Here is a 24,769-nt window from a genome sequence, read left to right as displayed (position 1 = left end):
GGTTCTCATCGTCCTTACCCTGGCTCTAAGGTGTCCCGACCAAGTCCCCAGGCACCTAAACCCTGGATGATGTTTCATTCTGTCCTTCCCAATTCTTCCGGCTCCCAGCGCTGGTCGGAGCATCTAGTAAGCCCTTGACCAAAACTCAAAGTATTTAAAAAACACATTAAAGTTTCTAAGCTGATCTTTTTACTTTAGTTAGATCTCTGAAAGTTATAAGTACAAAACAGTTTGCACTAGGAGCAGACGTGATAGGGGTGGGCAGATATGAATTATAACAGTAAATTCATACATTAATTCATTCAATAAGGATTTACTGAGCACCTACTATATGCCAACATTATCCACAGCAGCAAATAAAAGACAATAAAAGCAATAATGTAAAAAGTGTATTAGATGGTGATTCGAGCTAGAGAGAAAAATCAGGCTGGGGAAGGGGACTGAAAATGAGGAGTGTCTAGCAAGGCCTCCCTAACTAGGTGACAATAGTAAAAACAGGTTACATTAATGGGGGTGGGGGGGGGCGGAGAGGGGTGTCTTCTGCGGGCCAATATGCTAGGAGGCTTCACTTCCGAAAGCCGTTTAAACTGACGCCACAATACATAGAGGCAGGGAATATTACTCCCATTGTACAGCTTGAGAGCGCGTAAGGTGCAGAGCTGGAGCGCGGGTCAGTTCTAAGCGTAAGGCCTCGGTCGACTCCTGGCCCTTGAGACAGGGTTAATGCCGTACGCGGTGGAGTGGCCCAAATATGCGCCTGCGCAGAGAGTGGAGTGCGCCTGCGCAGAGCGCAAAGTGCAGGGCGACGTGGCCAGCCGGAAGTGGCTCGTGCGGAACCGCCACCAGAGTATTTCTGATAGCTGCGTCAGTCCAGCACAGGGCTGCTGCTTTGCGTCCCCGCCGGCACCACCATGCTGAAGAAATTCGATAAGAAAGACGAAGAATCGGGTGAGGGGCCGAGGCTTGGGCCTAGGCCTGGGGGAGGCTGGACCATCGCGCAAGCTCTTAGCATTCTCCCTGGGAGCCCTCCTTCAGAGTTCTGTCCTGACCCGAGGCAGAGGCCCAGTGAGGGACAGAGGCTTGTGCGAAAGTCCACAGCTGGTCAGTGGCAAGCCTCCAAGAGTCTGAGCATGCTCCACTCCCCCTCTCCCATTCTTAAGCTTGGATGACCTTGGGTGGGCTGCGCGCCTCCCTGGGCCTCAGTTTCCCCATCTGTCAGGGGAGTAGCAAATGCTCCTTTGTTACTTTCAGTGTCTGAACTCGGGGTTCGCTGGGGCTGCGTTGATGCTGACCAAACTGGGGCATTATCTGTGTTGCCACTGTTTTGTGGCCAAGAACCTTAACTCTTACATTCGTGCCTGAGCTGGGAATATTAGAATGATCACAGGCATAGTGGAGGAGACAGACATCAACCAAATAATAACACGTAATTAATTACAAATGTGACATCTGCTGTGAATAAGCCCTAGTCACTGGGAGATAGTGGTCTCCACATATAATAGGGATTCAATCGAGTACCATTTGTGTACATGAATGCAAGAGATAACACTATGAAAGGCCGAGAAGGACTGTACCAGGGCTGCTGGGTGACTATAAGTGGTTTGGGGTAGAGGGCATCCCTTAGAGGACAGTGGTAGGATCTATACTCATGTAGAGCTTTTAATTGCCCTTCGGAGGAGTTTGAACTTGACTACATAGACAATAGAGACATGTGTCACTTCTCTGTAGGAGAATTTTGAAATTCAGGGTCACAACTTGTACTCAGTTTTCTCTGTTTTTTGACTGTAGGCGGAGGTTCCAACCCCTTCCAGCACCTTGAAAAGAGTGCAGTACTCCAGGAGGCAAGTGCCATTTGCTCCCCTGTATCTTTCATCATAATGCTCACTATCAATGCGATTGAGATACTAACACATTCAAAGTGCTGGTTTAAAGAACAATAGTAGAGAAAACCTGTTCCTCGAAAGACAGGAAAACTTTGTTCCTGCAGAGAATTCATTATGCTTACATTTTTGTTGTTGTTACTGATTTCTCTTTCTAGTTAACAAACATTTACCAATTGTCTGTTAGTCAATAAGTCAGTACAGTTTACAGCCATGCCACCCCTGAACAAGCTCCATCTCGTCTGATCTCCGAAGCTAAGCAAGGTCGGGCCTGGTTAGTACTTGGATAGGAGACTATCTAGGAAGACCAGGTGCTGTTGGTGTAAAAAATAAAAAATAAGGGATTGTAAGCTGACAAGGTCCTTGCAATATGTGAGGTCAACCAAGGGTTGCCTCACCTAAGAAAAATAAAAATTAAAAAATAAATAGTACATTCCTAACTAAATTAAGGAAGATATCAGGAGATGTTAATAGATGTGTTAAAGAAAAAAAACTCATGAAAATAAGCTTGTCTGAGCAAGTGTATTTACCCTGGGACTTCTCAGCCTTTGAACTTGTTTGAGGATAGTCAATGGAGGGGAAATAAACTGGCCTGGAAGGTAATATAATTCATCCCTTCTTCTTAGGCCCGTGTATTTAATGAAACTCCCATCAACCCTCGGAAGTGTGCCCACATCCTCACCAAGATCCTTTACCTCATAAACCAGGTAACAGGGTGAGGCTTCAGGGTGGAGAAAATGGTGTTGGGGGATATTGGGGGTGGTGCACTTAAGCTACCACTGTGTGGTTGTAGCCAGTGGCCCAGCTCTGGGTCCCCTCAGGTCCAATTCCAATGTGTTGCCTTTGATGGAGCCTCTGTAGGGTCTGAGGATCTGGCCTGGGCTGATCCAGCAGGAAGAGCCTTCTGGCCCCTCTGTCCCCAGCTGAGATTTCTTTTTTGATGAAAATAGGGGGAGCACCTGGGGACCACTGAAGCAACTGAGGCCTTTTTTGCCATGACCAAGCTCTTTCAGTCCAACGACGTAAGTGCCCCAACCCCAGCTTTCCTTGAGAGGAAACAGCTGTGACAGGGTGGTGGGAGGGCCAAGGGAAAGTGACCCCACCAGTCAGTGTGGACTGCCTTTGTATCTTCTGGAGTTTTCTTGGAGTTTTCTTTTGCTAACCTGGCCCTCATGCTAGGCTAGGGGTCATAGAGCTTTTCCCATTTTTTTCCTAGCCCACCCTCCGTCGGATGTGCTACTTGACCATCAAGGAGATGTCTTGCATTGCAGAAGATGTCATCATCGTCACCAGTAGGTGAGTCTTGGGTGTGTGGATAGTTCCTTTGGTGGGTTCCACTGATACAAGGCCATTTTTTTTTCTCATATATACTGGACAATGAGATTTTTGATTGACATATTGCCAGGTACCCTTCATCTTCTGCCTCTCTCATCTTTCAGTTACCACTGCCCACCCCATGACAGCATCCAGAGCATGCCATTTCCCTTTTAATTCTCTGGCCTTAGCTTAGGCACAGACTCTTTCCTTGATTTAGTCAACTGAGCCAGCCTGGAACTCTCACAAAGAGCTTAGTCAGTATTAAGAGAGAGCAAAAGAAAAATAGACATAGAGAATGCAAGAGGTATATAAAGGCTTCCTTACTACCTACTGCTTTCTACATTAGATTGAGTGATTTAGGGGACAGAAGTTACTAAAGTACAATCCCTGTTTTTAAGAACTGGGGCTCAGTTCTCTTATTTCTTGTCACAGATTTCTTTTTGTGGAGGTGTTATATATTCATTTTTAGGTTCATTTAGATAAATATTTATTGACTGTCTACCAGTCCTTGTGTGTAACTCTGGGAATAGAACAGCAAACAAGACAGACTTGGCCTCTGCAGCCTCAGAAATCACAGAGACATAACCAGGCGGTCAGGCCATTAAGATAGTATATAATATAGTTTACTATGGGATATATGATGAGCTGTGAAAGCAGTAAAGAAGGGCACCGAACTTGAATTTGGATAAGGAAAGGCCTCCTAGAAGAAATGTCTGAGTAGAGTCTTGAAGGAGGAGTGGGAAATAGCAAGACAGAGATGGGGTTGAGGGGACAAGGAGTGCTCTGGGCTGAGGAAACAGCATACGCAAATGCCTGGAGAGGAGAGATCACATAGTGTATGTGGGGACTTCTTTGTTAAAGAGTTTATGCTTCATGGTAATGGCAGTAGGAAGCAGAGGAACGACCTAGTCAGTTTTGAGTTTTATAAAAGTCCCTCTTGCTGCTTTGTGGAGTTTGGCTTGGAAGAGGCAAAAGTAGAGAACACTAGTTAGGAGACTTGTGTAGTAATCCAGGCAAGTGTGGTGGGAGCTAGAGAGAAGTGGGCACGGGCTTGTGCTTGGAGAAGGCAGACCAGGCTCCTGGGCATGGACAACACCTTCTCCCATTACAGCCTGACAAAGGACATGACTGGCAAAGAAGATAACTACCGGGGCCCAGCCGTGCGAACCCTCTGCCAGATCACTGATGTGAGTCTGCTATTCTCACCCAGCCATCCTCCCCTTTTCCTGCTTTTCAGTCAAGGTTCAGTCCCATCCTTTGCATGCTTATCGTTGTCCCTTATCTCCTAGACAAAGCACTGAGCCAGCTGATGGAGGGGTGAGGGGTAGGGTGCACAGGAAACACATTTGCGTCCTTCCTCCTCACATCACTTTTCCATACCCCATTACTTGCATTCCTGAAGGATGCTGAAGGTTGATTGGGTCCCCTCCTACCCCACTCCTTGTCCCCACAGAGCACAATGCTGCAGGCTATTGAGCGCTACATGAAACAGGCTATTGTGGACAAGGTGCCCAGTGTCTCCAGCTCTGCACTGGTGTCTTCCCTGGTGTGTAACTGTGGCCAAGGCCCTGCGGGGCCAGAGGTGGGAGGTAAGGTGGGGTGCGTGGGTGAGGATCAGGAAACCGAATATCAGAGTCACTTTATAGTAGGAAATAAAGTGTTTTTGCATCCCCATATCTGAGAGTCCCAACCACCTTAGTGAAGAGTGCTGGGGAACTCTGGGTTCATTGAGGAGGGACCAGTTGGATGGCCTTGACCCATCTCTTGCAGTGACAGATTGTTGGAGTGTGGGCCTAGCTGGAAATCTGTCAGGGCAGAGAGAATGATGGTAGGAGCCATCCTGTGCTTGTGCGTTGTCTCAAGACCAGGACAATGGAGAGGGCCTGGACTTTGAGGGAAGAACCAGGGCTAAACTGTGAGCTGGGCCCAAGAGTTGTATTGGCAGAGCCTCCTGCCTGCCTGCCCTTTAATGTACCTTGTTGCCCACAGCACCTGCTGAAGTGCAGCTTTGACGTGGTCAAGCGCTGGGTGAATGAGGCCCAGGAGGCGGCATCCAGTGACAACATCATGGTCCAGGTGAGGTGTGAGTGGAGCAGTGGTATTTAAAATACTTAGGCAGATAGAGTGGAGCAGTGGTATTTAAAATACTTAGGCAGATAGAATGGCATTGGCCAGTCAGAATGGACTCTCACCACAGAGATCCTGGTGGCCCCTAGCCGGAGCAGGCTTTAATCCTTTTGTCATTGGATTGTGGCAAGATTTGGGAAAGAATCTAGGCTACCCCTTAGGGCCATGGTGGGGGTGTTGAAGTGGGGTGAGTTAGAGGCTGTTTACCATTTGGTGCCAAAATATTCAAGTATTTTGATAAACGGCTATGTAGTGTTTTGGGGTATGCAATGTAGCAAACCTGGCCCAGGCAGGCAGAGGGCCTTTGCTAAGCAGCTCTGTTAGTGATACATGGAAATATCTTGAGTGGGACTTTTATCTGTGTAACTCTTCTTTAGTGATCTAGGCCAGGAATTTAATTCTCTTGAGTTTCAGTTTATTCGTCTATAAAATGGTAGTGAAAGTTTCTGCCTCACAAAGCTGTGAGGATAAAATGAGACAGTATCTATAACATCTGACCCATCTGGCGTGTACCTATAGGTGGTCCCTTTGTGTTCATCTCTTCTCTTTCTCCTCACCTTTTGCACTGATTCTCATCTCCAGGGCCAACTGTGGCCACTCAAAACACTTCCCCAGGGTCAGAGAAGCTTCTCACATAGAAGGCACCCACAGCCTCAGCACTTAAATACTACTCTCGTAAGGAAACAGAAAAGAGCAGAAGGAACAGGAAATAACTGTGTACCTTACATCTCCAGAAGGGAATCCTGGATTTTGAGCCCTCCAGACCTTGCTTTGACAGTACCAGCCATGAGTCCTTGGGAGAGTCAGTGAGCTAAGATTATGTATCTTCAGGAGTGTCGTAGGGTTTACCATTGTAAGGTCTTATGTCTGAGGTGTCTTGCATGATACCTTGCAACACATGTCCATGCTCAGGGCCCATGTCCCTCCTTCTCTTTTTTGTTGAAATAAACTGGGTCTCTTCCCATTCTTTCATCTCTGCAATGTCTGTTGTCCCCCTTCATGATGTCTGTCGGGGGATGGAACAAGAACTAGATATATTCATGTGGTTTGTTGAGTACTCTGTCAGGAGCTATCTATAAAGACCATCTGGGGGAATTGTCACAGCCACTCTGTGAAGCAGCTACTATGATGCCCATTTTAGAAATGGGAAGGCTGAAGCCCTCTCAGCCAGACACAGTGGCCTGTTCAGGGCCACGCACACAGCTAGTAGACCTGGGCTTCTCATGCCTTCTCTGCTGCTATCTCCTGTCCTCTAGTACCATGCACTGGGGCTCCTATACCATGTGCGTAAGAATGACCGCTTGGCTGTTAATAAGATGATCAGCAAGTTCACCCGGTATGGCCTCAAGTCTCCCTTTGCCTACTGCATGATGATCCGGGTGGCCAGCAAGCAGCTAGAGGAGGAGGACGGCAGGTAACGTCTCTCGTCTCTCCTGGCTAGATGTTGCTTCATTCAACTTACCATGCCAAGCCATATCCAACTTCTTGCCACCTGTGTTCTTTTGTAGCCGTGACAGCCCACTGTTTGACTTCATCGAGAGCTGCTTGCGCAACAAGCATGAGATGGTGGTATACGAGGCCGCCTCAGCCATCGTCAATCTGCCAGGCTGCAGTGCCAAAGAGCTGGCCCCAGCTGTGTCAGGTTATCAGACATTCCTTCACCCAGCTGCACACATTGTGCTTGCTGGGAGCTAGGTCCTGGGCTAGGGGTCATAGGAAGAAAGAAAATGCCCTCGCATAGGCCACAGTCTAATGTTAAGAAAAGGAATCAGTACCTAGTAAGCACTGCTCTGTGCCAGGCACTGTACTATGGCCTCTCATGTGTATTGCATTTTGGGGATGGAGTACTTTTAGTTATATCTTACCACTAAAGAGGCTGGGGCTCTGGTAAGTGGCAGAGGTGAGATTCAAATCGATTCAGATCTGCTCTACAGCCTGTCAGGCTGGCTAGCCATGTTACGAGAGGCTGGTGGAAGAACTCAGGATTTATGAAACCAATACATGCTCCCTGGGGGCTGAGCTGTCTCAGGTAAAGGAGAAAGCAATTCAGAGGGGTCATTTAGAGCCTGGACACTGGAGCATGATAGCCTGGGTTGGACTGCCTCTGCCACGTAGCAGCGGAGTGAGCTTGGGCAAGTCATCCATTTTCTCCATGCTTCATCTTCTCTGGAATATGGATTGTAATCATGCCTGTTATGTAGGGTTACGGTAGGTAGTAAACCTGTATAATCTATACAAATAGCTTAGAATAGTGCCTAGCACCATGGTGAACAGTGTGTTATTTGCTGTTATTAAGGAGAATCTACCCACCTCAAGTTGTTTCACATCTAGTCATTGAGTATTCAGTGCCTTGTTTGTACAGTTCCCTGTGCTAGGTGTTGAGATCTTAATGTTTTCAGAGTAGCAAGCATGTGATGATGTGCTAAGTATTTGGTACTGGAAGTGGGTATGTTGAGGGGTTAGAAAAGGAGAGATTCTTAGTGGTGCTAAACCCAAATTCAAAGAGTGAGAGAGTGAGAAAGAAGAGTGTTCTAGGACAAACCCAATGAAAGCCAAGATATTATGGCAGAAGAGTTCGAGTTGCAGATTTTTCAGTTGAATGGACCTCAAGGTTTTCTAATCTCGGTAATAATGGTATAACCTGGTCAAGTGGAGAGATAGGATTCATGTTTAGAAAAAGAAGTCTCCCTTCTTAAAGACAAAAATATAAGAAACAAAATGAATTCTGATTTGGGTGTTCATTCTTACTGTATTCCCCATATTTCCAGAATAACGAAAGACATAAATAAGAGCCTTCAAAAGAAAAGTTATCTTATTTTAAGAAAAACAAAAAGTCCCCAAAAGGTATAAGAGAAGCCAAAGTACAAAGAAAAGAACATAGATACTTCAGAAAACAGTAGTCATGTTCACTATCACAGCCAGTGCAGAACTGAGCCATGAGCTTCCTGACAACCAAAGCACAGGGAGGGAGAGATATGCTGCCTGATGTATGCCCACACAGTATAAGAGCTAAGGCTATTGTTTAAGCCAGGACTGCATAAGTTCTGTTGGTTTCCGTATGTGCCTCAGGAGAGAGGAGTAGAGTTCTATTTTACAAAGGTCCAGGGGTCATGTTTCAGGTGCAGGTGGTCCTGGATTTCAGTCCTGGTTCTGCCGACTATTGACTACTAACAAAATTACTTCAGTTTCTTTACCCCTTTGTGCCTCAGTGTTATCTGTTAAACGATAATTGTGATAAATAATAGTAGCTGCTTCATAAGGTTGTGAGGAATCAGACAAGGCACAGCAGCTCCATAGCACAGTGCCTGGCACACAGCAGGTGCTCAGTAAACAGTAGCTGTCGTCATTCACAAGACCCACTGGGCTGTCATACACATATTAAGGCCTGTACACATGGCTCAGGTACCCAGGGAGAGAAAAGCTTATTTCCTTGTTTAAGGTGGGGGTGCCAGCAGGGAAGTGAGCTGAGCAGATCTGCTCTACAGCCTGGTTTGAAACTGAACAGCTTAGAGCCCTTGCACGTCCTCCCCTGTTCCTGCCCCTCCCCTGGAGATCTACCTGGGTTTTCCCAGCTGCTGAGCGGTGAGGGCAGCCTGGCACATGGCATCTGTCTCCCCACAGTGCTCCAGCTTTTCTGCAGTTCGCCCAAGGCCGCTCTCCGCTATGCTGCTGTCCGCACCCTCAATAAGGTAAGGGTCCAGGGTGGACAGAATGGGGACCTAAACATTTGAGAGGATCGGTAGAGGTGGCATGATCCAGCTGGAGGTGTTTTCTAGCCCCTGACCTGGATAGGTATAACCCTGATCACTTTTACTTTCTATCAGATGGTGAGATGAGTTCACCCAAGGGACCTCTGACTGGGACAGACCCATCCACTAGATTGACAGAAGTCCTATTTTTTTTGTCTCATACCTGTCCTTTTTTTCTCCTTCTCAAAACAGGTTGCCATGAAGCATCCGTCAGCAGTGACAGCTTGTAATCTGGACCTGGAGAACCTGGTCACAGATTCAAATCGTAGCATCGCCACACTGGCCATCACCACCCTCCTCAAAACTGGCAGTGAGAGCAGCATTGACCGCCTCATGAAGCAGATCTCCTCCTTTATGTCAGAGATCTCAGATGAATTCAAGGTACCTGGTGCACCTTGGGGACACCCACAGTCTTCCAGAGAATCAGGAAGATTCTCTGTGCCCCCTCTCCATGTTCCCTAGGTACTAGTCTAGGATCGACCTGAGGGACTGTTCAGGCTTGAGGACTCAGTAGAGAAGGCTATCACATCACCCTTCACAGAGTTCAGACTTGAGAGATGGACATAGTCCTCCCTTTGGTGTTTGTCTACATTGTTCCTTTGCACAGCCCATTGGCAGGGCATGGTGTGAGGGCTGAGGGAATAAATTTTGTCAAAGATGATACTGTTTTCCAGTTTGGGTTGATGGTAGTACTGTTGATCAGTTTGCCTAAGGAAGGACAGGGTCAGGTCTTGGATGAGGGACGTGGGGAAGTAATTGTGATGACTGAAGACATGTTAAGTTTGTGGATACCGGTTGGAGTTGTCTGGTAGACATTTGGAAACATTGAGCTCAGACAAGAAACAGAGATCTGCCGTCAGTGGTATAGAAGAGGCGGTTAAAACCATGGGAGGAGATAAGATTGCCGAAGAGACTGTGAGAAGAGAAGAGGGCCAGGGACAGAATACCCAAAGAGGAGCCAGGAAAGATAATGGAGGGGATCACAGAGGAGTTGGCAGGGTGGTAGGAGACACAGAGAAGCAGGACAAGTGAGATAGAGAAGGAAGGCTTACAGACTTACTTTGAGGTTTGAGTCGCAAAGCAGAGTTTAAGGGACCTAGAGTCTGAAACCAGGATTATTGGGACGGCTCTGCTCAACACCCTGCCCTGGATGGGCTCAGGGACTGCATGCTCCCTGAGGGTGGGGATAGAGTGCCCCTCGTCTCCCCGCCCTGTCACATCCAGAGCCTGGCCTTGCCTAAGAAAGGACTCCATTGGCACTTGGAGAATTAAGTAACTCAACCCTGGTGGTAGTGGGCTGCTGCTTACACATGTCTATTTGACTCAGGTGGTGGTTGTCCAGGCCATTAGTGCCCTGTGTCAGAAGTATCCTCGCAAACACGCTGTCCTCATGAACTTCCTGTTTACCATGCTGCGGGAAGAGGTAAGAGTAGGTGGCATGTGGAGCATGCCAGGGCTCCTGGTGCAGGGAGTGACTTGGCTGCTGGCTGCATGTTCAACTTGGAGTCAAGTGCCCATTCTTGGTTGTACCCAGATCAGCCTGTTAACAGTGTAGATTTCCTGGTGCCTGCAGCCCTTTAAACTCCTCATGGACCAAGAGATGAACATACATCATTACTGGTATTTATAGTAATAACTATAATGACTTACTACCCTGGCTCCCTGGCTTTAAAGACAGTGATGCTCTGAGGCAGTGCTTGTGCAGAAGGTGGGAAGCCATGCTCTGTCCTGGTAGCTAGTGTAGAAATATTCGGGGCCATTCAAGGAGTTCCCTGGGTGGTTTCTTGTGAAACTGATGCTAATGTGACATTTGCTCTATTTTTGTTCCTCACATGAATTAATGATTCACTATGCCACCGTTCTTGGATGTCGGTAGAGGAGCTGTTGCCTTGGGTGTCTTTGGGTTTCCCAAGAATATCGGGAGGAGAGCACTAATGCTTAGGGAGCCTTCAGCTAATGAGTCATGCACTTTGGAGATGCTATACAGGATATACAATCTTGTGAACCTCATGACAGGCTTTGTCCATAGACATTATTTTCTCCCTTTAAAAATCAGAGATTTGAGACTCGGGCTGCCTGTGGTCATCTGACCAGTACGTGTCTGCACCAAGACCTGAATGCAGATCTGTGTGACTCCAAAGCCCATGATTTTCTCCTGGATCTCCTTTCCTCCCAGGAAAACTCATGGTTCCACAGAACAGTTGCGTGTAAGTCCTTCACTCATTAGAGTACTGGACTTAGACACTGAGACCTTGTCTTCTGGAAATGGGTCTGTTTCTAGCTTTCTGCAGAGAGGCTTGTCATTCTCTAGTTAGAGCAACTGCCAGTAAAGCCTTGATGCACTTATTCTGAACTTAAAAATGAACTTAAATGCCCACCAGGCTGGCTGACTGACTGTGGAACTGATAACAAAATAGTGTTTGCAAGTTTATGGTGCACCTACTCATATAACAGCTTTATTGAAATGTATAGTGTCGTACACATAGCATCTTTGTTCTTCAAAATAACCTGTGAGGTAAGCACACTACTGGTCCTTATTATGAAGGACTATGGAGGCTCAAACAAGGAAAGTGGCGCACAGACATAAAACAAACTAATCTGAAAACAGAGGCCAGATTTGACCCACAGATCAATTTTACTTATACAAAGTAATACACATTTCACATTTAAATAAAGTAGCCATTATTTAAAAATCAAGAAAACATCTATCACCACAGATACCCAGTTTTCTCTTGAAAAACTTGTAAGATCTGGCAACACTAGGCTAAGTGGTGATTTCCCTCTTTAGATGGCACAGGCACTGTCTATCGCCCCACCGGTCCCATCCAATTAGCTTGGTGTTGCCAGGTTACATGCCTGGCACCTATAGGCATCTCATTTGCCACCTCTGTCATTAGAGTCTGTAAGCAGTGGAGCATAGTTTTAATCCAGGATCTTCTGAGTCTCCACAGCCCCGTTTTGTCTTTTTTAATTGTGGTAAAATACACATGACATAAAAATTTACCATTTTTAAGTGTAGGGATTAGTATTGTTAAATATATTCACATTGTTGTGTGACAGATCTCCAGAATTTCTTCATGGTGCAAAGTTGAAACTCTATACCCATTAAACGCTAACTCCTCACTACCCCTCCCTCAGCCCCTGGCTATGAATTATACGACTCTAGGGACCTTATATAAGTGGAATCATGCAATATTTGTCCTTTCGTGACTGTCTTATTTCACTGAGCGTGATGTCCTCAAGGTTCACCCACATCATAGCATGTATTGAAATTTGCTTTTTAAGGTTGAATAATATACCACTGTGTATAATAGACCACATTTTGTTTATCCATCTGTCAATGGACAACTGAGTTGCTTCAACCTCTTGGCTATTGTGAATAATGATGCTATGACCATGGATATACAAATATCTCTTCAAGACTTGGCTTTCAATTTTGGGGGGTGTGTACCCTGAAGTGGAATTGGGATCACATGGTAATTCTATTTTTAAAAAATTTTTTTGAGGAACCACCGTACTGTTTTCCATAGCATGCATACCACCATTTTGCCTTTTATCTCAAAGCTGGGAAGAAAATAAGACTCAAAATGTTTCTTTTAACCCAAATACTGTTAGAACTGGAAAGGCCCCAGAGAGCATTCAGTCCAAGCCTTTTGTTTTACACAAAAAAGGAGATTGAGCACAGAGAACCAAGTCTTGTCTCCAGGTTTGGTGTTTGGACCACTGTCCTTGGTCCTGGTTAGGCTCTGAGCCTCACAGCTCATTTCTGGAGAGAGCAGCTTCCTTGTTCAGCTTGAATCCCCTCTGCTGTAGGGTGGCTTTGAGTACAAGCGGGCCATCGTGGACTGCATCATCAGCATCATTGAGGAGAACTCAGAGAGCAAGGAGACAGGGCTATCACACCTGTGTGAATTCATTGAAGACTGCGAATTCACTGTGCTGGCCACCCGCATCCTGCATCTCCTGGGTCAGGAGGGGCCCAAGACTAACAACCCCTCCAAGTACATCCGCTTCATCTATAACCGAGTAGTTTTGGAGCATGAGGAGGTCCGGGCAGGTAGGTCTGAGCCAGGACTGAACTCGAACTTTTAACTTGTTCTTGAGTAGACTGCCCTAGCAAAGGGACCTGAGCCTCCATTGGGGACAGGGCAATTGGTGTTCTTGCCTCTTAAGCTCAGTTTTTATAATATTATAGAAGGACCTTAGATGCTTAGAGGTCATCTAGGTGAATGGTTTTTAACCTCTCTAATTTGTTTTATTGATTTTTTTTAAGTTTCACTTTATATTAGTGTTTAACTTTATTTCTTTTTTTTAATAATAGCTTTATTGAGATATAATTCACATACCATAAAACTCACTTTTAAATGAGTGTGCAATTCAGTGTGCAACCATTATATTTTATTTTTAATTTATTGTTTTTCTCATGCCCACAGGACAGATTTTCCTATTTCAGTAATCTATAATCATTAAGTAATAGTTCATTTTCTCATTGATATTTTACATTTAACTGTGAATTAAGGCCATTTGGCTACAGAAGCTGAGAAGCCTGACATTGTGTCCAGCTCCTGGGGACTCATCAGAGTTAATGCTGAAAATGGCTCTTGGAACTCTAGTTTGGGGCTGCCTTCTCCACGGAATAGATGAAGAAGTTGAAGCCAGGTGGTACCAAGATCCACCCAAGCCACTCATTGTGTTGGCTCTGATGTGTCACGTATATCATATGTACTTGATAAACACAGGTGCTGTGAGTGCTCTGGCCAAGTTTGGAGCCCAGAATGAGGAGATGTTACCCAGTATCTTGGTGTTGTTGAAGAGGTAAGTGTAGGCCTGAGGGCCATGATGAATGACAATTCTGTCAAGCCCAGGCAGCTTTCCTTTGTCTCTTTTTAACTAAAAAGAGGTGGCTGTAGGGAGGGAGTTACACAACTATGGATTTGTAGGGAAAAAATAGAAGGCATAGAAGAGCATGAAAAAGTGATTAACAAAAATTTCTTCACCCAGATGTGACCGTTACATTTACAGAGTTGCATAGCCATTACCACAATCTAAGTTTAAAAGATTTTTATCACCCCAAAAAGAAACCTTGTATCCATTAGTAATAAATAATTCTCTATTCCCCTAAACCAGTCCTAGACAACTACTAATCTACTTTCTGTCTCTACAGATTTACCTGTTCTGGATATTTCATATAAATGCCATCATACAATCTTATGGCCTTTTGTGTGTCTGGCTTCCTCAAAATATTTTCGGGGTTCATCCATATTGCAACATGTACCAGTACTTCATTCCTTTTAATTGCCAAATATTTCATTGTATGGCTATATACCATATTTTATCCACCCATCAGTTCATGGACATTTGGGTTGTTTCTACTTTTTGGCTCTTATAAATAATGCTACTATGAACATTCCTATACAGATTTTTGTGTGGATATATGTTTTCAGTTCTCTTGAGGATATAACTAGGAATGGAATTGCTGGGTCAGATTAAATTCTTTTTTGACGTGCTGTCGGATACAGGAGATTGCTTCTCTCACTGGGTGGGCTTTAGTGAGAAGATCCAGGGAATATAAATATAGTTACCTCTTAGTTAATTAGAGTTTTATGGACCCCTCTGTGGATTTGATGGCTTAATACCACATCTGGGGACTGAGCTCTCAGCTCTAGGAGACCTGCTTTTTCTTACCACCCTCTGATGAAGCCCTTCGGGATTCCTCCTGTCACCCCTGTGGGGCCCTAGTCAAGAGTACCTTGTGTTCCGACTGCAGGTGTGTGATGGATGATGACAATGAAGTCAGAGACCGAGCCACCTTTTATCTTAATGTCCTGGAGCAGAAGCAGAAGGCTCTCAATGCAGGCTATATTCTAAATGGTGAGTCTTTCCCTGTCTGTCTTTGACCCAGACCCCTATCAGAACTGTGACCCTTTTCATCACTCCAGAGCAGACACACCCTCCCTGAGCAGGGGTAATTTGAGGCAAGATGCTCTTGGCTAGACTTTCATGGCAACTTCATGGCATCCTTGTGACCTTAGGAGACCTCAGGTCTTGCAGTTCACAGCAACGTGGGTGGAAACAGCCCAGTGAATTGAAACACTATTCATTAATAAAAGCCTCTATTTGCATAGTGCTTTGCCCTTTGTCAGTCACTCCTGTATGGATCTTTACTCTGCACACCAGTCCTATGAAGGAGGGTATGGATAAGGAAGTGGAGGCTCAGAGGTTAAGTGACTTTCTCATAGTCATACAACTTAGATCCCAGGGCCTCAGTTTTCCATGGGGGATTCCTGGTGCTCATTCTGTCATGCGTTCCAAGCAAAATAGCCTCTCTCCCACTGGCCTCTAGGTCTGACTGTGTCCATCCCTGGTTTGGAGAGGGCTCTACAGCAGTACACTCTAGAACCATCAGAGAAACCTTTTGATCTCAAGTCTGTGCCCCTGGCCACCACACCCATGGCAGAGCAAAGAACAGGTAAGTAACACCTGTACTCCTTTCAGAGGCCCTGTATTGGCTGCAAAGCTACTAAACAACCGGGATGGATGGGGTTGTGCTGGGAGGAGAGAATAATCAATCCTTTTTGTCTCTGCCTCAGGAAATAGAGACACATGCACCAACACTTGCTTTCTTTCTCACATGTTCTGTACTTCACACTCTCAGGAAATTATAATCCCTAAGTGACAGCATCATGCTGCCCCATTACTGGAGTTATTGGTCACCATGTATATTTGCTCCTGCAGAAAGTACTCCCATCCCAGCAACCAAGCAGCCTGAGAAAGTGGCAACTACCCGGCAGGAGATCTTCCAGGGTAAGTAGCAGTGCTCAGTGGGGCTTTCAGGAACAGGGCTCAGTCTCCTCAGCTTTGGAGTAGTTGCTCACCTCAAGGGAATTCAGAGTAAGAACTGTTGTTTATTGGGTCTGTCCTGAGTGCTGGGCCCTGAGAGAACCAAAGACAGTACATTTGACCCTCATGTGGAGGATATTAGTTCCATTTGGAATCTGAGGAATAGGAAGTTCAGAGAGAGTAAATGATTTGTCTAAGGTTGCAGAGCAAGAAAGTGGAGGGGCTGGAATTGATCCAGAATAAACTGGCTCATAGCTGCCTCTCAGCTTTGGTTCTGAAGGCTCAAAACCATGGAGCCCAGGTCAGTTCAGGATTTCCAATTCAGCACAGTTGGGGTCCAAAGACATTGGTACTTTTTCTTGAGTCCCAGATATGTTCAGTCCACATTGTAATGCTTTGTTTAAGTATCCATCCATTCCTCTGGTCTTGCATTTTTAAGGGGCAAGGCTGTGTATCTAATTGCCAGACCATTTTATCCATTGAATTCCTCCCTTCAAGGACTAGCACATACCTCTCTTCCTTTGTGAAGCCCTCCCTGATCTAAGCTCTTTCATCAGATCACTTCTACTCTAGCTCTTCTGTCTTCTCTTAAATAATTCTGTGTGATTCTTTACATATTTTTGTCTTTTATTTTCTCTGTCACAGCACTTAGCACAGTGCCTTCCTTCCTCTAAACAGGCCCAGTTATTGTCGAATTGAATTAAATCCCTCCTATTCCATTCCAGAATCTTGTCTCCTGCCAATATATTATCTTTCAGATTCAAGAAAACTAGGATCCTGAGCCAACTGGGATCACCAAAACTTAACCTTAAATTTAAACTTAACCTGAAACTTCCTTTTGTATTAGTTCTGTCTTGCTGCTATTACAAATCACCACAAAATCAGTGGCTTGACATAACACAAGTTTATTGTCTTATAATTCTAAGATCAGAAGTCCAAAATGGGTGTCACTGTGTTGAGAGTGCTGAGTCACTGTTCTAGGGGAAAATCATTTCCTTGCCTTTTCTAGTTTCTGAAGGCCACCTACATTCTTTGCATAGTGACCCCTTCCTCCATCTTCAAAGTCAGCATCATAGCTTCAAATCTCTCTGACTCTGACCCCTCACCCTCCCTCTCATAAAGACCCCCATTGGGCTCACCCAGGTAATCCAAGATAATTTCCTCACACCAAGATCCAACTTAATTATATCTACAAAGTCCCTTTTACCATGCGACATAACATATTCACAGGTTCTGGGAATTAGTGCCTTAACATCTTGAGGGTAGGGGTAGTCATTCTGCCATACCTTCCAAGGAAGACTCCTTCTAAGCCCCTTTGAAGGTATCAATTCCATTTTTAAACAATCTTCTAAAGCTTAACATTTATTGACCACATGTTAAGTTCCAGGACTTCGCTAGATCTAGACATTTATTGCCTCATTTATCTTCACAACAACCCTGTGAGCAAGATTATTGTATTGATTTTATTGATGAAGACTCTGAAACTCAGAGGCATTAACTGAGAACTACTAGCAGAATCCCCTAGGTAGTAAGTGTCAGGTCTGTAAACTTGAAGCCCAATGAAATGAATTCTCATAGAAAAGCACTCTGGTTTCTCATGATCATGGTGGCCTAAAAATTCCTCCTAATAGCTAAGTTGGCTCTTTCTGGGCATCTGGTAAGGCCTAGCCCTACACCACACAGCCAGGTTCTAGCAGTGGGCTGGGTCCTCTTGCCTGCACATTGTTAGATATGGTCCTTCAGGCTGCAGAGGGCTGAAGCAATCACGTAGGCTCTTTTTGTGGGGAGTTGGGAGGAGCAAAATAATAACAATAATGCTACTTTCTGTCTCTGTCCCAGAAACATGAATTGAATACCTTCTAAGTACAGGGCAAAATATCGGATCCCTGGCCTCAGGATATAAGTCCTGTCCTTACAGGGTTCAATTTAATTGGGAAGACAAGTTGAAAATCTTAAAACAGTGGTCTTCAATATCAGTAGATATCAGAGTCATCTGAGGAAATTTCTTAGAAATCCAGATTCCTGGGTCCCAAACCCAGAGATTCTGATAGAGCAGATTTGGAATGGGTCCAGGAATTAGAGTTTTTAACAAGGCCCCACTCCCAGGTAATTCTGACACAAGAGATTCATTATCATAGTTTGGGGAATCCTGCCCCTGCCATAGACTAGAGAAGAGAGCAGCAGCTTTAGCCTTCATAGGCGGATGTCATGTGCAGACAGCTGCCAGATGCCTCATTCACCTGGACAGGCCAGGGTGGGGGTCCATGGGCTTTGAGCCAGAGGACCCAGCCCACTGCTGGAACCTGACTGTGGAGTGTAGGGCTAGGCCTTACCAGATGCCCTTCTGCAATACTCTGAATCTGAAACATCTCTTTTTGTTTCATTTTTAAATTACAGTTGACATACAATATATTAGTTTCAGCTGTACAATGAAATACCTGATTATTGGCCATTTGTCTTAACTGACAAATGTATAGGAGCAGTTTTTCTTTTATCTGTTTCTGCAGCTATAACAGCATTTATCTCATTCTCTTAACCTTTTCCTACTCCCCATCTTCTTTTAAGAATCCTTGCTGAGTTTCTAAGGTTGAGGGAGTCTCCAAATGGATTATGCCTAGGACATTGGGGTCTCCCAGTCAGTTCGTTGCTTCTGAGGTCTTTTCTGGGCCAGAAGGGAGGAGAGTATTCCTGGTGGGTGGTACAACTTGAGCAAAGTTAGGAAGGTGAGAAAATGCAGCAATATATTTAGGAAATAGTAATCAGTTGTGTATACTTATCTACCCCTAGAAGGTGAAAGACCTTAAAAATTAGGCAGAGCATTTATTAGAAACCATCACAAATTGGTCTGGGAATTGAGAAGTTGAGTAAATGTGTGGCCTGTGGTTTTCAGAGCAGCTGGCAGCGGTGCCAGAGTTCCATGGGCTGGGGCCCCTCTTCAAGTCCTCGCCTGAGCCCGTGGCCCTCACTGAGTCAGAGACAGAGTATGTCATCCACTGTACCAAACACACCTTCACTGACCACATGGTGTTTCAGGTGAGCAGGGAGAGCTGAGGCCCTGTTAAGGCCTCCTCGGACCAGGGAGTTGTCCCAGGTCTCATGGGTCCTATAGGGTCTAGGATACCTTCCCCATACACCGAGTTGATTGGGAGTCCAACTCATTGACGGGGTCTGTCATCAGTTGGTATGTCTCTTGTATCCTTGACCCAGGACCTTTCTGGCTCCTCAGTGTCAGCATGGAGCCTGGGTAGGGTGACTGGGATGGGAGGCAGCTTGGCCCATAGCCAAGTGAGAGGTAGAACCTCCTGGCTCTTCCACTGCAACAGGGCTTGGACCTAGTGCAGTGTCTATTTAACTAACCCCTTTCCTCCCTGGTCCAGTTTGACTGCACAAACACTCTCAACGACCAGACCTTGGAACATGTCACGGTGCAGATGGACCCCACTGAGGCCTATGAGGTGCTCTGTTATGTGCCTGCCCAGAGCCTACCCTACAACCAGCCTGGGACCTGCTACACGCTGGTGGCACTGCCTAAGGAAGACCCCACAGCTGGTGAGCACCTTTCCGGATACCAGCCTGGCCTTATGGAAGCCCTCAGGATCAGGATGGGGGTAGGGGGATAAGCAGCTTGTATACCAAGCTCTTCTATTAGAGCTTCAACTCCTTGATTTCAGTCCTGAGAAGAAGAAGAATGGCTAAGTGCTGGGTACTTTTCATACATGATTTCATTTCCTCCTCATGGAAGACCAAGGGGATAAGTACTGCCCTCCCTGGTCATAGATGAGGAAACCGAGACTCGAGTTAAATGACTTGTCTAAGTTCAAATGGCTGATAAGAGGCAGAACCCAGGTCTATCTTGTTCTCAAACCAGTACCCTTTCATTATACCATGAAAGAGTACAAAGATAGGCACAAAGACAGGGACAAATCCTGAAACATCCCAAATCCATTCCTCCCAAGGAAACCACCAGCTTCTTTTTCCAGGCCTCAGACAGTGGGCCTGTGATATGTGGATGTAGCCATCCTGTGTCATTTCTGCTTTCCTCTTCTTCCTTCCCCAACAAGGGGACTCTTTGAAACCATGACCTGACTCTCCTGTCCTTCTACAAGGTGGGGCCTTCTGTCCAGATTTGTGGGGTTAGATGATGTGTTGCTGGTACTGATAACATGACAGAAGCCTAGAGAGCCAGTAGTGGCCACCTGCCCTGTGGAAGATCTCATCCCTGTAGTGGCTGGGGACATCCTAACCAGAGAGCCTTTCTACTCCACAGTGTCCTGCACATTCAGCTGCATAATGAAGTTCACTGTCAAGGACTGTGACCCCACCACGGGGGAAACTGATGATGAAGGCTATGAGGATGAATATGTGGTAAGAAGTTAGTGTCAGGAGGCTCAGTTTTGTGCCTGCAGCTAAGAGCAACTCTCTCCAGGAGCTGACAACCAGACTTGAAGCATTTTCTTCGTGTTTTTAGCTTTACAGCTCTCTTTGAAACTTTTTTAACTTGCAAAAAGTGGCGTGCTTGTGTATGAAAAGAAAACTTGAGAAATACAAAAAACAAAATATAAACAGAAAAACATTACCCACAGTCCTTTGGTGTTATTTTGGGGTGGAGGGAGAGTTATATAATTGAAGTCATTCTGTACATTATAGATCTTACTGTTTTCACTTAAAACCATAGCATATTTTCCTGTGTCATTACAAGTACTTCATAAACAATTTTTAATGACTTTAAAATACTCTGTTATATAGCTGTATCGTAACTCGATTCCTTTAATGTTGGGCATTTGGGATTCCCCATTTTCACTATTTATAAATGCTGCATTAAACATCCCTTTCAGTACAAATTTTTATGTGCATTTCAGATTATTTCCTTAGGATAGATTTCTAGAAGTAGAATAATTGGGTCAAAGGGTAAGCATGATTTTAAGACTTCAATTCATATTGTCAGATTGCTTTTTAGAGAAATTAGATGAGTTTGCATCTGCTAGACAGTCCTTTCATGCACTAAAATAGCCCTTCCAATTCTACCTTTCTGAGCTTGGATGGAGTCATTCTGGGATTTGATCATGGGGCAGTGGTTCAGTGCCACCTGAGTATAGACCATGATGCTCAGTTTGGAGACAGAGATTATTAGAGCTGCTATGACTAGAGGGCCAGTCACTGTGGAATACAACTGATATCATCCTAGAACCATTGTGTCATCCTAGAACCATTGTTGAGAAGGGGCCTTCTCTGAGCCAATAGTGACTCTATGGGCAAAAACTGCCCTGGGACCAAGTGAGCTCCTTGGGAGAGCTGGGTCTGAGGCATTGTTTTTATTATAGGAGCTGAGTCCTACTTATGCACACCTTAAACATGTGCAAGAGTAGGGGCTCAATGAAGATCTGCTGGGTAAATGAATGGGGAATCCTTATATACACTCAGGTCCAAGGTTGGGGAGGGGGGAAATTGTGTGTCATATTTAGTGAGGACACAGCTAAGTTTGAGGTGTGGATCAAATATATGTCAGGCCTAGAGGACACAACTGAGGTAAGCAGGAAGACATGCTGAGTCAGACTTCTGTGAGTATTCCTGTACAGTCCCTGGATCCTTGAGGCACTGACTCTAGTGAGGCTTTTAGGAAGGATGTGATCTTGCAGCTGAAACTCCAAGGTAAGTACTTGAGTCAGGGTGTTTTCCATTGAAGTGACTGCTTGTCTGTGAGCAACTTGACCAGGTATCTGGTCAAGTTGCTACGTGTTCCCAGAGCCTAGCACAGTGCTCAGTACCTAGAAGTACCTGCTTAATGTGTTGCAACAGGAGTGAGCAGTGAGTTCAGAGCAGAGGCCCAGAGGTGTGCAGAGCTAGGACTCTGTCTCCTGGAGATATGTGCCTAACTTCTACATCCATCTCTCCAGCTGGAAGATCTGGAAGTCACTATAGCTGATCACATCCAAAAGGTCATGAAGCTGAACTTTGAAGCAGCCTGGGATGAGGTAGGGGAAGAGTTTGAGAAGGAGGAGACATTCACCTTGTCTACCATCAAGACACTTGAAGGTAAAATCCTTGGCTGCTGTTAAAGTACTCCTCATCTTTCCTCCCCACCCCTTCCCCCGCAGGGACCCAGGGCCATGTCTCCAGCACATACTTCAGATGCTACTTCATTAAAAGCCCCTCAGAGCAGGGTTAGGGAATGGGGGAGTTTTGGTGGCACAAAGGGGAGACAACATATATGACTTAATGATATTGGAATTTCTCCCTACAGAGGCTGTGGGAAATATTGTGAAATTCCTGGGAATGCACCCTTGTGAGAGGTCAGACAAAGTACCAGATAATAAGAACACCCACATGTTGCTCCTGGCTGGTAAGCAGCATTTCTGGGTAGGAAGGGCCTGGGTAGCTGCAGCCTGGATACCGCTGCAGCCTGGGCTGAGGGCTCCCACTAGGAATGAAGGATTCTAAATTCATAGTGTTGAAGATTCACAAAGAAAAAAAAAGACTTGCAGTGAAATATCTATTTCCCAACCCTTGCTGCCAGTCATCCAGTTCCTTTCCAACAGGCAACCATTGCTACTATTACAAACAATGCCAGTATGTCCTTCCAGTGATGTTATGAATATAAAAGCTAATATTTCCCTTTTTTAATTCAAATGTTTACGTACAAATGCTTTTGCTTTTCACTGACAGTAGTGCATCTTAGAGATCTTTCCTATCAATACATAGAGTCTCCTCATTTTTTTTTAAATTGTGGTAAAACACATCACAGAATTTACCATTTTAACCATTTTTAGGTGTACAGTTCAGTGATATTAAGTACACTCACATTATTGTGTAATTATCGCCACTATCCATCTCCAGAACTTTTTATCATCCCAAACTGAATCCCTATTCTTTTTTATAGCTGCCTCATATTCCATTGTGTGGATGTACCATATTTTATAGAACCACCCTGTATTGATGAACATTTAGATTGTTCCAGTCTTTTGCTATTACAAACAGTGCTATAGTAAATAATCACACATACATGTATTCATGTACACACACACACATTATTTTGCTTGTGTGTGCTGAGGTCAAAGTGCATTTCTCATTTTGATAAATATTTGCCTTCCAGTTGCCTTCCATAGGAATTGTATACCTATCTTCCCACTCTCTGGACAACGTGTTGTGTTATCAAACTTTATGATTTTTGCCAGTCTGGGTGGAAAATGGTATCTTAGTGTAGTTTTGTTTTGCATTTCTTGTATATTGAATGATGTTAAGAATCTTCTGAAATGTGAAGTGCCATTTGTCTTTTCTATTGTGTGAATTGTTTTCATATTCATTGTCTAATTTTCTAATAGGAATGGGATTTTAAGCATTCATCATGGAAATCTTTAAACATACACAAAAATTGAATAGTATAATGAACCCCCAAGTGCTAATCTTCCAGCTTCAACAACTACAGCATTTATAGCTCCTGCCCCCAGATTATTTTAAAGCAAACTATAAATATAGCATTTTGTATGTAAATCTTTCTGTATCAGTGCTTTTCTCTAAGAGATAATGACCCTTTGTTAAAAGGGAAAGGGGCAATACAATTATCACACCTAAAACAATAAATAAAAGGAAATGGGAGGTGTTTTTTTCCTGAGTATTAACAGGGTGGGGAGGTTGCTCTGCTTCAGTGCTCTGCTCACAGCTGACAGCCCCAAAGCCCATGTTTTGGCCACACTGAAGCAACCCAGTCCCCTGGGTCTTGCAGACACCTGCTCTTTAGTTTTGTCATGATGGGGCTGTCCCTTTATCTGTGCTCTTAGATTCAACCAACATGTATGAGAGCCTCTGTGACACCTGGTACAGACTAATATGTCCATTAATTCATTTTATCTTGGCAGAAACTTAAAATGTGGTCAGTATTATTATCTCCTCCACTTTATAGCTGAAGATTCTACAGCTCAGAGAGGTAGAGTGACTTGTGCAAGGCCTCACTCAGGGATTTCAGCCCAGGTCTCCTGGTCCCAGACTCACTCCCATTTCACTACCCCAGACCTGCCTTGATCAGTTGCTGTGAATGATACCCTCAGCATAGCTTCTGCCTTACACACCTATACTTTTCTCTTCCCTTCTAGGTGTGTTCCGGGGTGGTCATGACATCCTGGTGCGCTCCCGGCTGCTGCTTTTGGACACAGTTACAATGCAGGTGACAGCCAGAAGTTCAGAGGAGCTGCCAGTAGACATCATTTTGGCATCTGTGGGCTAAGAGGCCAGGCTGCATAAACCCTACTGCCCCCAGCACTATGCAGAAGTTTCACCTTCGTCACGTATCCAGTGGAAACTCCTTCCCAAGCCTCTATATACAAAAACAATTAGGAATCATTGGGGATTTTTCTTTTTTTTTAATTTAACTTTGGCCCCAGGACTGTTAGGGAGTAACTTTTTTTTTTTTCTTTTTATTAATAGGGGATGATTTTAGTTTATCCTAGAACTTGCTCCCCTGCCTGCCAGGGAGGGACATTGCAAATAAATAAAATGCTCGCATTTCTTGAATTTATCCCCAAAGAAACCAGCTTATCCCTATTAAAAAAATCAGCATGTATTTATTGAATGACTGGTACTTCTGCAGACTCATGCATAGGGGCTCCACCTTCTCACCACCACTAAGAAAACACCTACTCTATCCCCTTTGCGTCCATAGCCCTTTGGCTGCGGGACTTACCATGAGGCAAGTCCTCATCTGTCAGCCCCAGACCCAGGAACAGGAGCAGTGCAGGTTTGCTGAGGGAATGCAGCCTCTGACAGAGTTCATGCACTTATTCTTGCATTTTCACAACCACCCTCCTTTTCTAGGAGATAGATGGAGGTTCCAGAGGGTTTGGGGTCAATGACCCAGGTGTTCCC

The 24,769-nt window shown here is 45.0% G+C and overlaps 1 protein-coding gene across 3 annotated transcripts; it reads left to right on the top strand.

Moving 5' to 3' along the window:
- The first annotated feature begins 767 nt into the window (after positions 1-767).
- On the top strand, positions 768-24,471 carry COPG1 (coatomer protein complex subunit gamma 1). Of its 3 annotated transcripts, XM_011385883.2 has the most exons (24): positions 768-948; positions 1,789-1,841; positions 2,507-2,587; positions 2,831-2,902; positions 3,097-3,176; positions 4,309-4,384; positions 4,651-4,743; positions 5,187-5,273; positions 6,581-6,738; positions 6,833-6,966; positions 8,946-9,013; positions 9,266-9,454; positions 10,401-10,496; positions 12,887-13,130; positions 13,813-13,888; positions 14,841-14,944; positions 15,417-15,542; positions 15,809-15,877; positions 18,804-18,946; positions 19,291-19,462; positions 20,181-20,278; positions 21,808-21,946; positions 22,155-22,253; positions 24,001-24,471. In XM_011385883.2, the coding sequence occupies exons 1-24, from the start codon at positions 912-914 to the stop codon at positions 24,129-24,131; spliced, it is 2,625 nt and encodes an 874-aa protein (XP_011384185.1). In that variant the 5' UTR covers positions 768-911; the 3' UTR covers positions 24,132-24,471. The 3 variants fall into 3 exon arrangements, with proteins under 3 accessions (XP_011384185.1, XP_023382098.1, XP_023382099.1); XM_023526330.1 differs by lacking the exon at positions 22,155-22,253; XM_023526331.1 differs by lacking the exon at positions 1,789-1,841 and having other exon boundaries at positions 799-948.
- The last annotated feature ends 298 nt before the right edge of the window (positions 24,472-24,769 follow it).

The sequence above is a fragment of the Pteropus vampyrus genome, unplaced genomic scaffold (genome assembly GCF_000151845.1).
Source record: "Pteropus vampyrus isolate Shadow unplaced genomic scaffold, Pvam_2.0 Scaffold818, whole genome shotgun sequence".
Taxonomy (NCBI): domain Eukaryota; kingdom Metazoa; phylum Chordata; class Mammalia; order Chiroptera; family Pteropodidae; genus Pteropus; species Pteropus vampyrus.
This window is presented reverse-complemented; position numbering and strand designations above follow the sequence as displayed.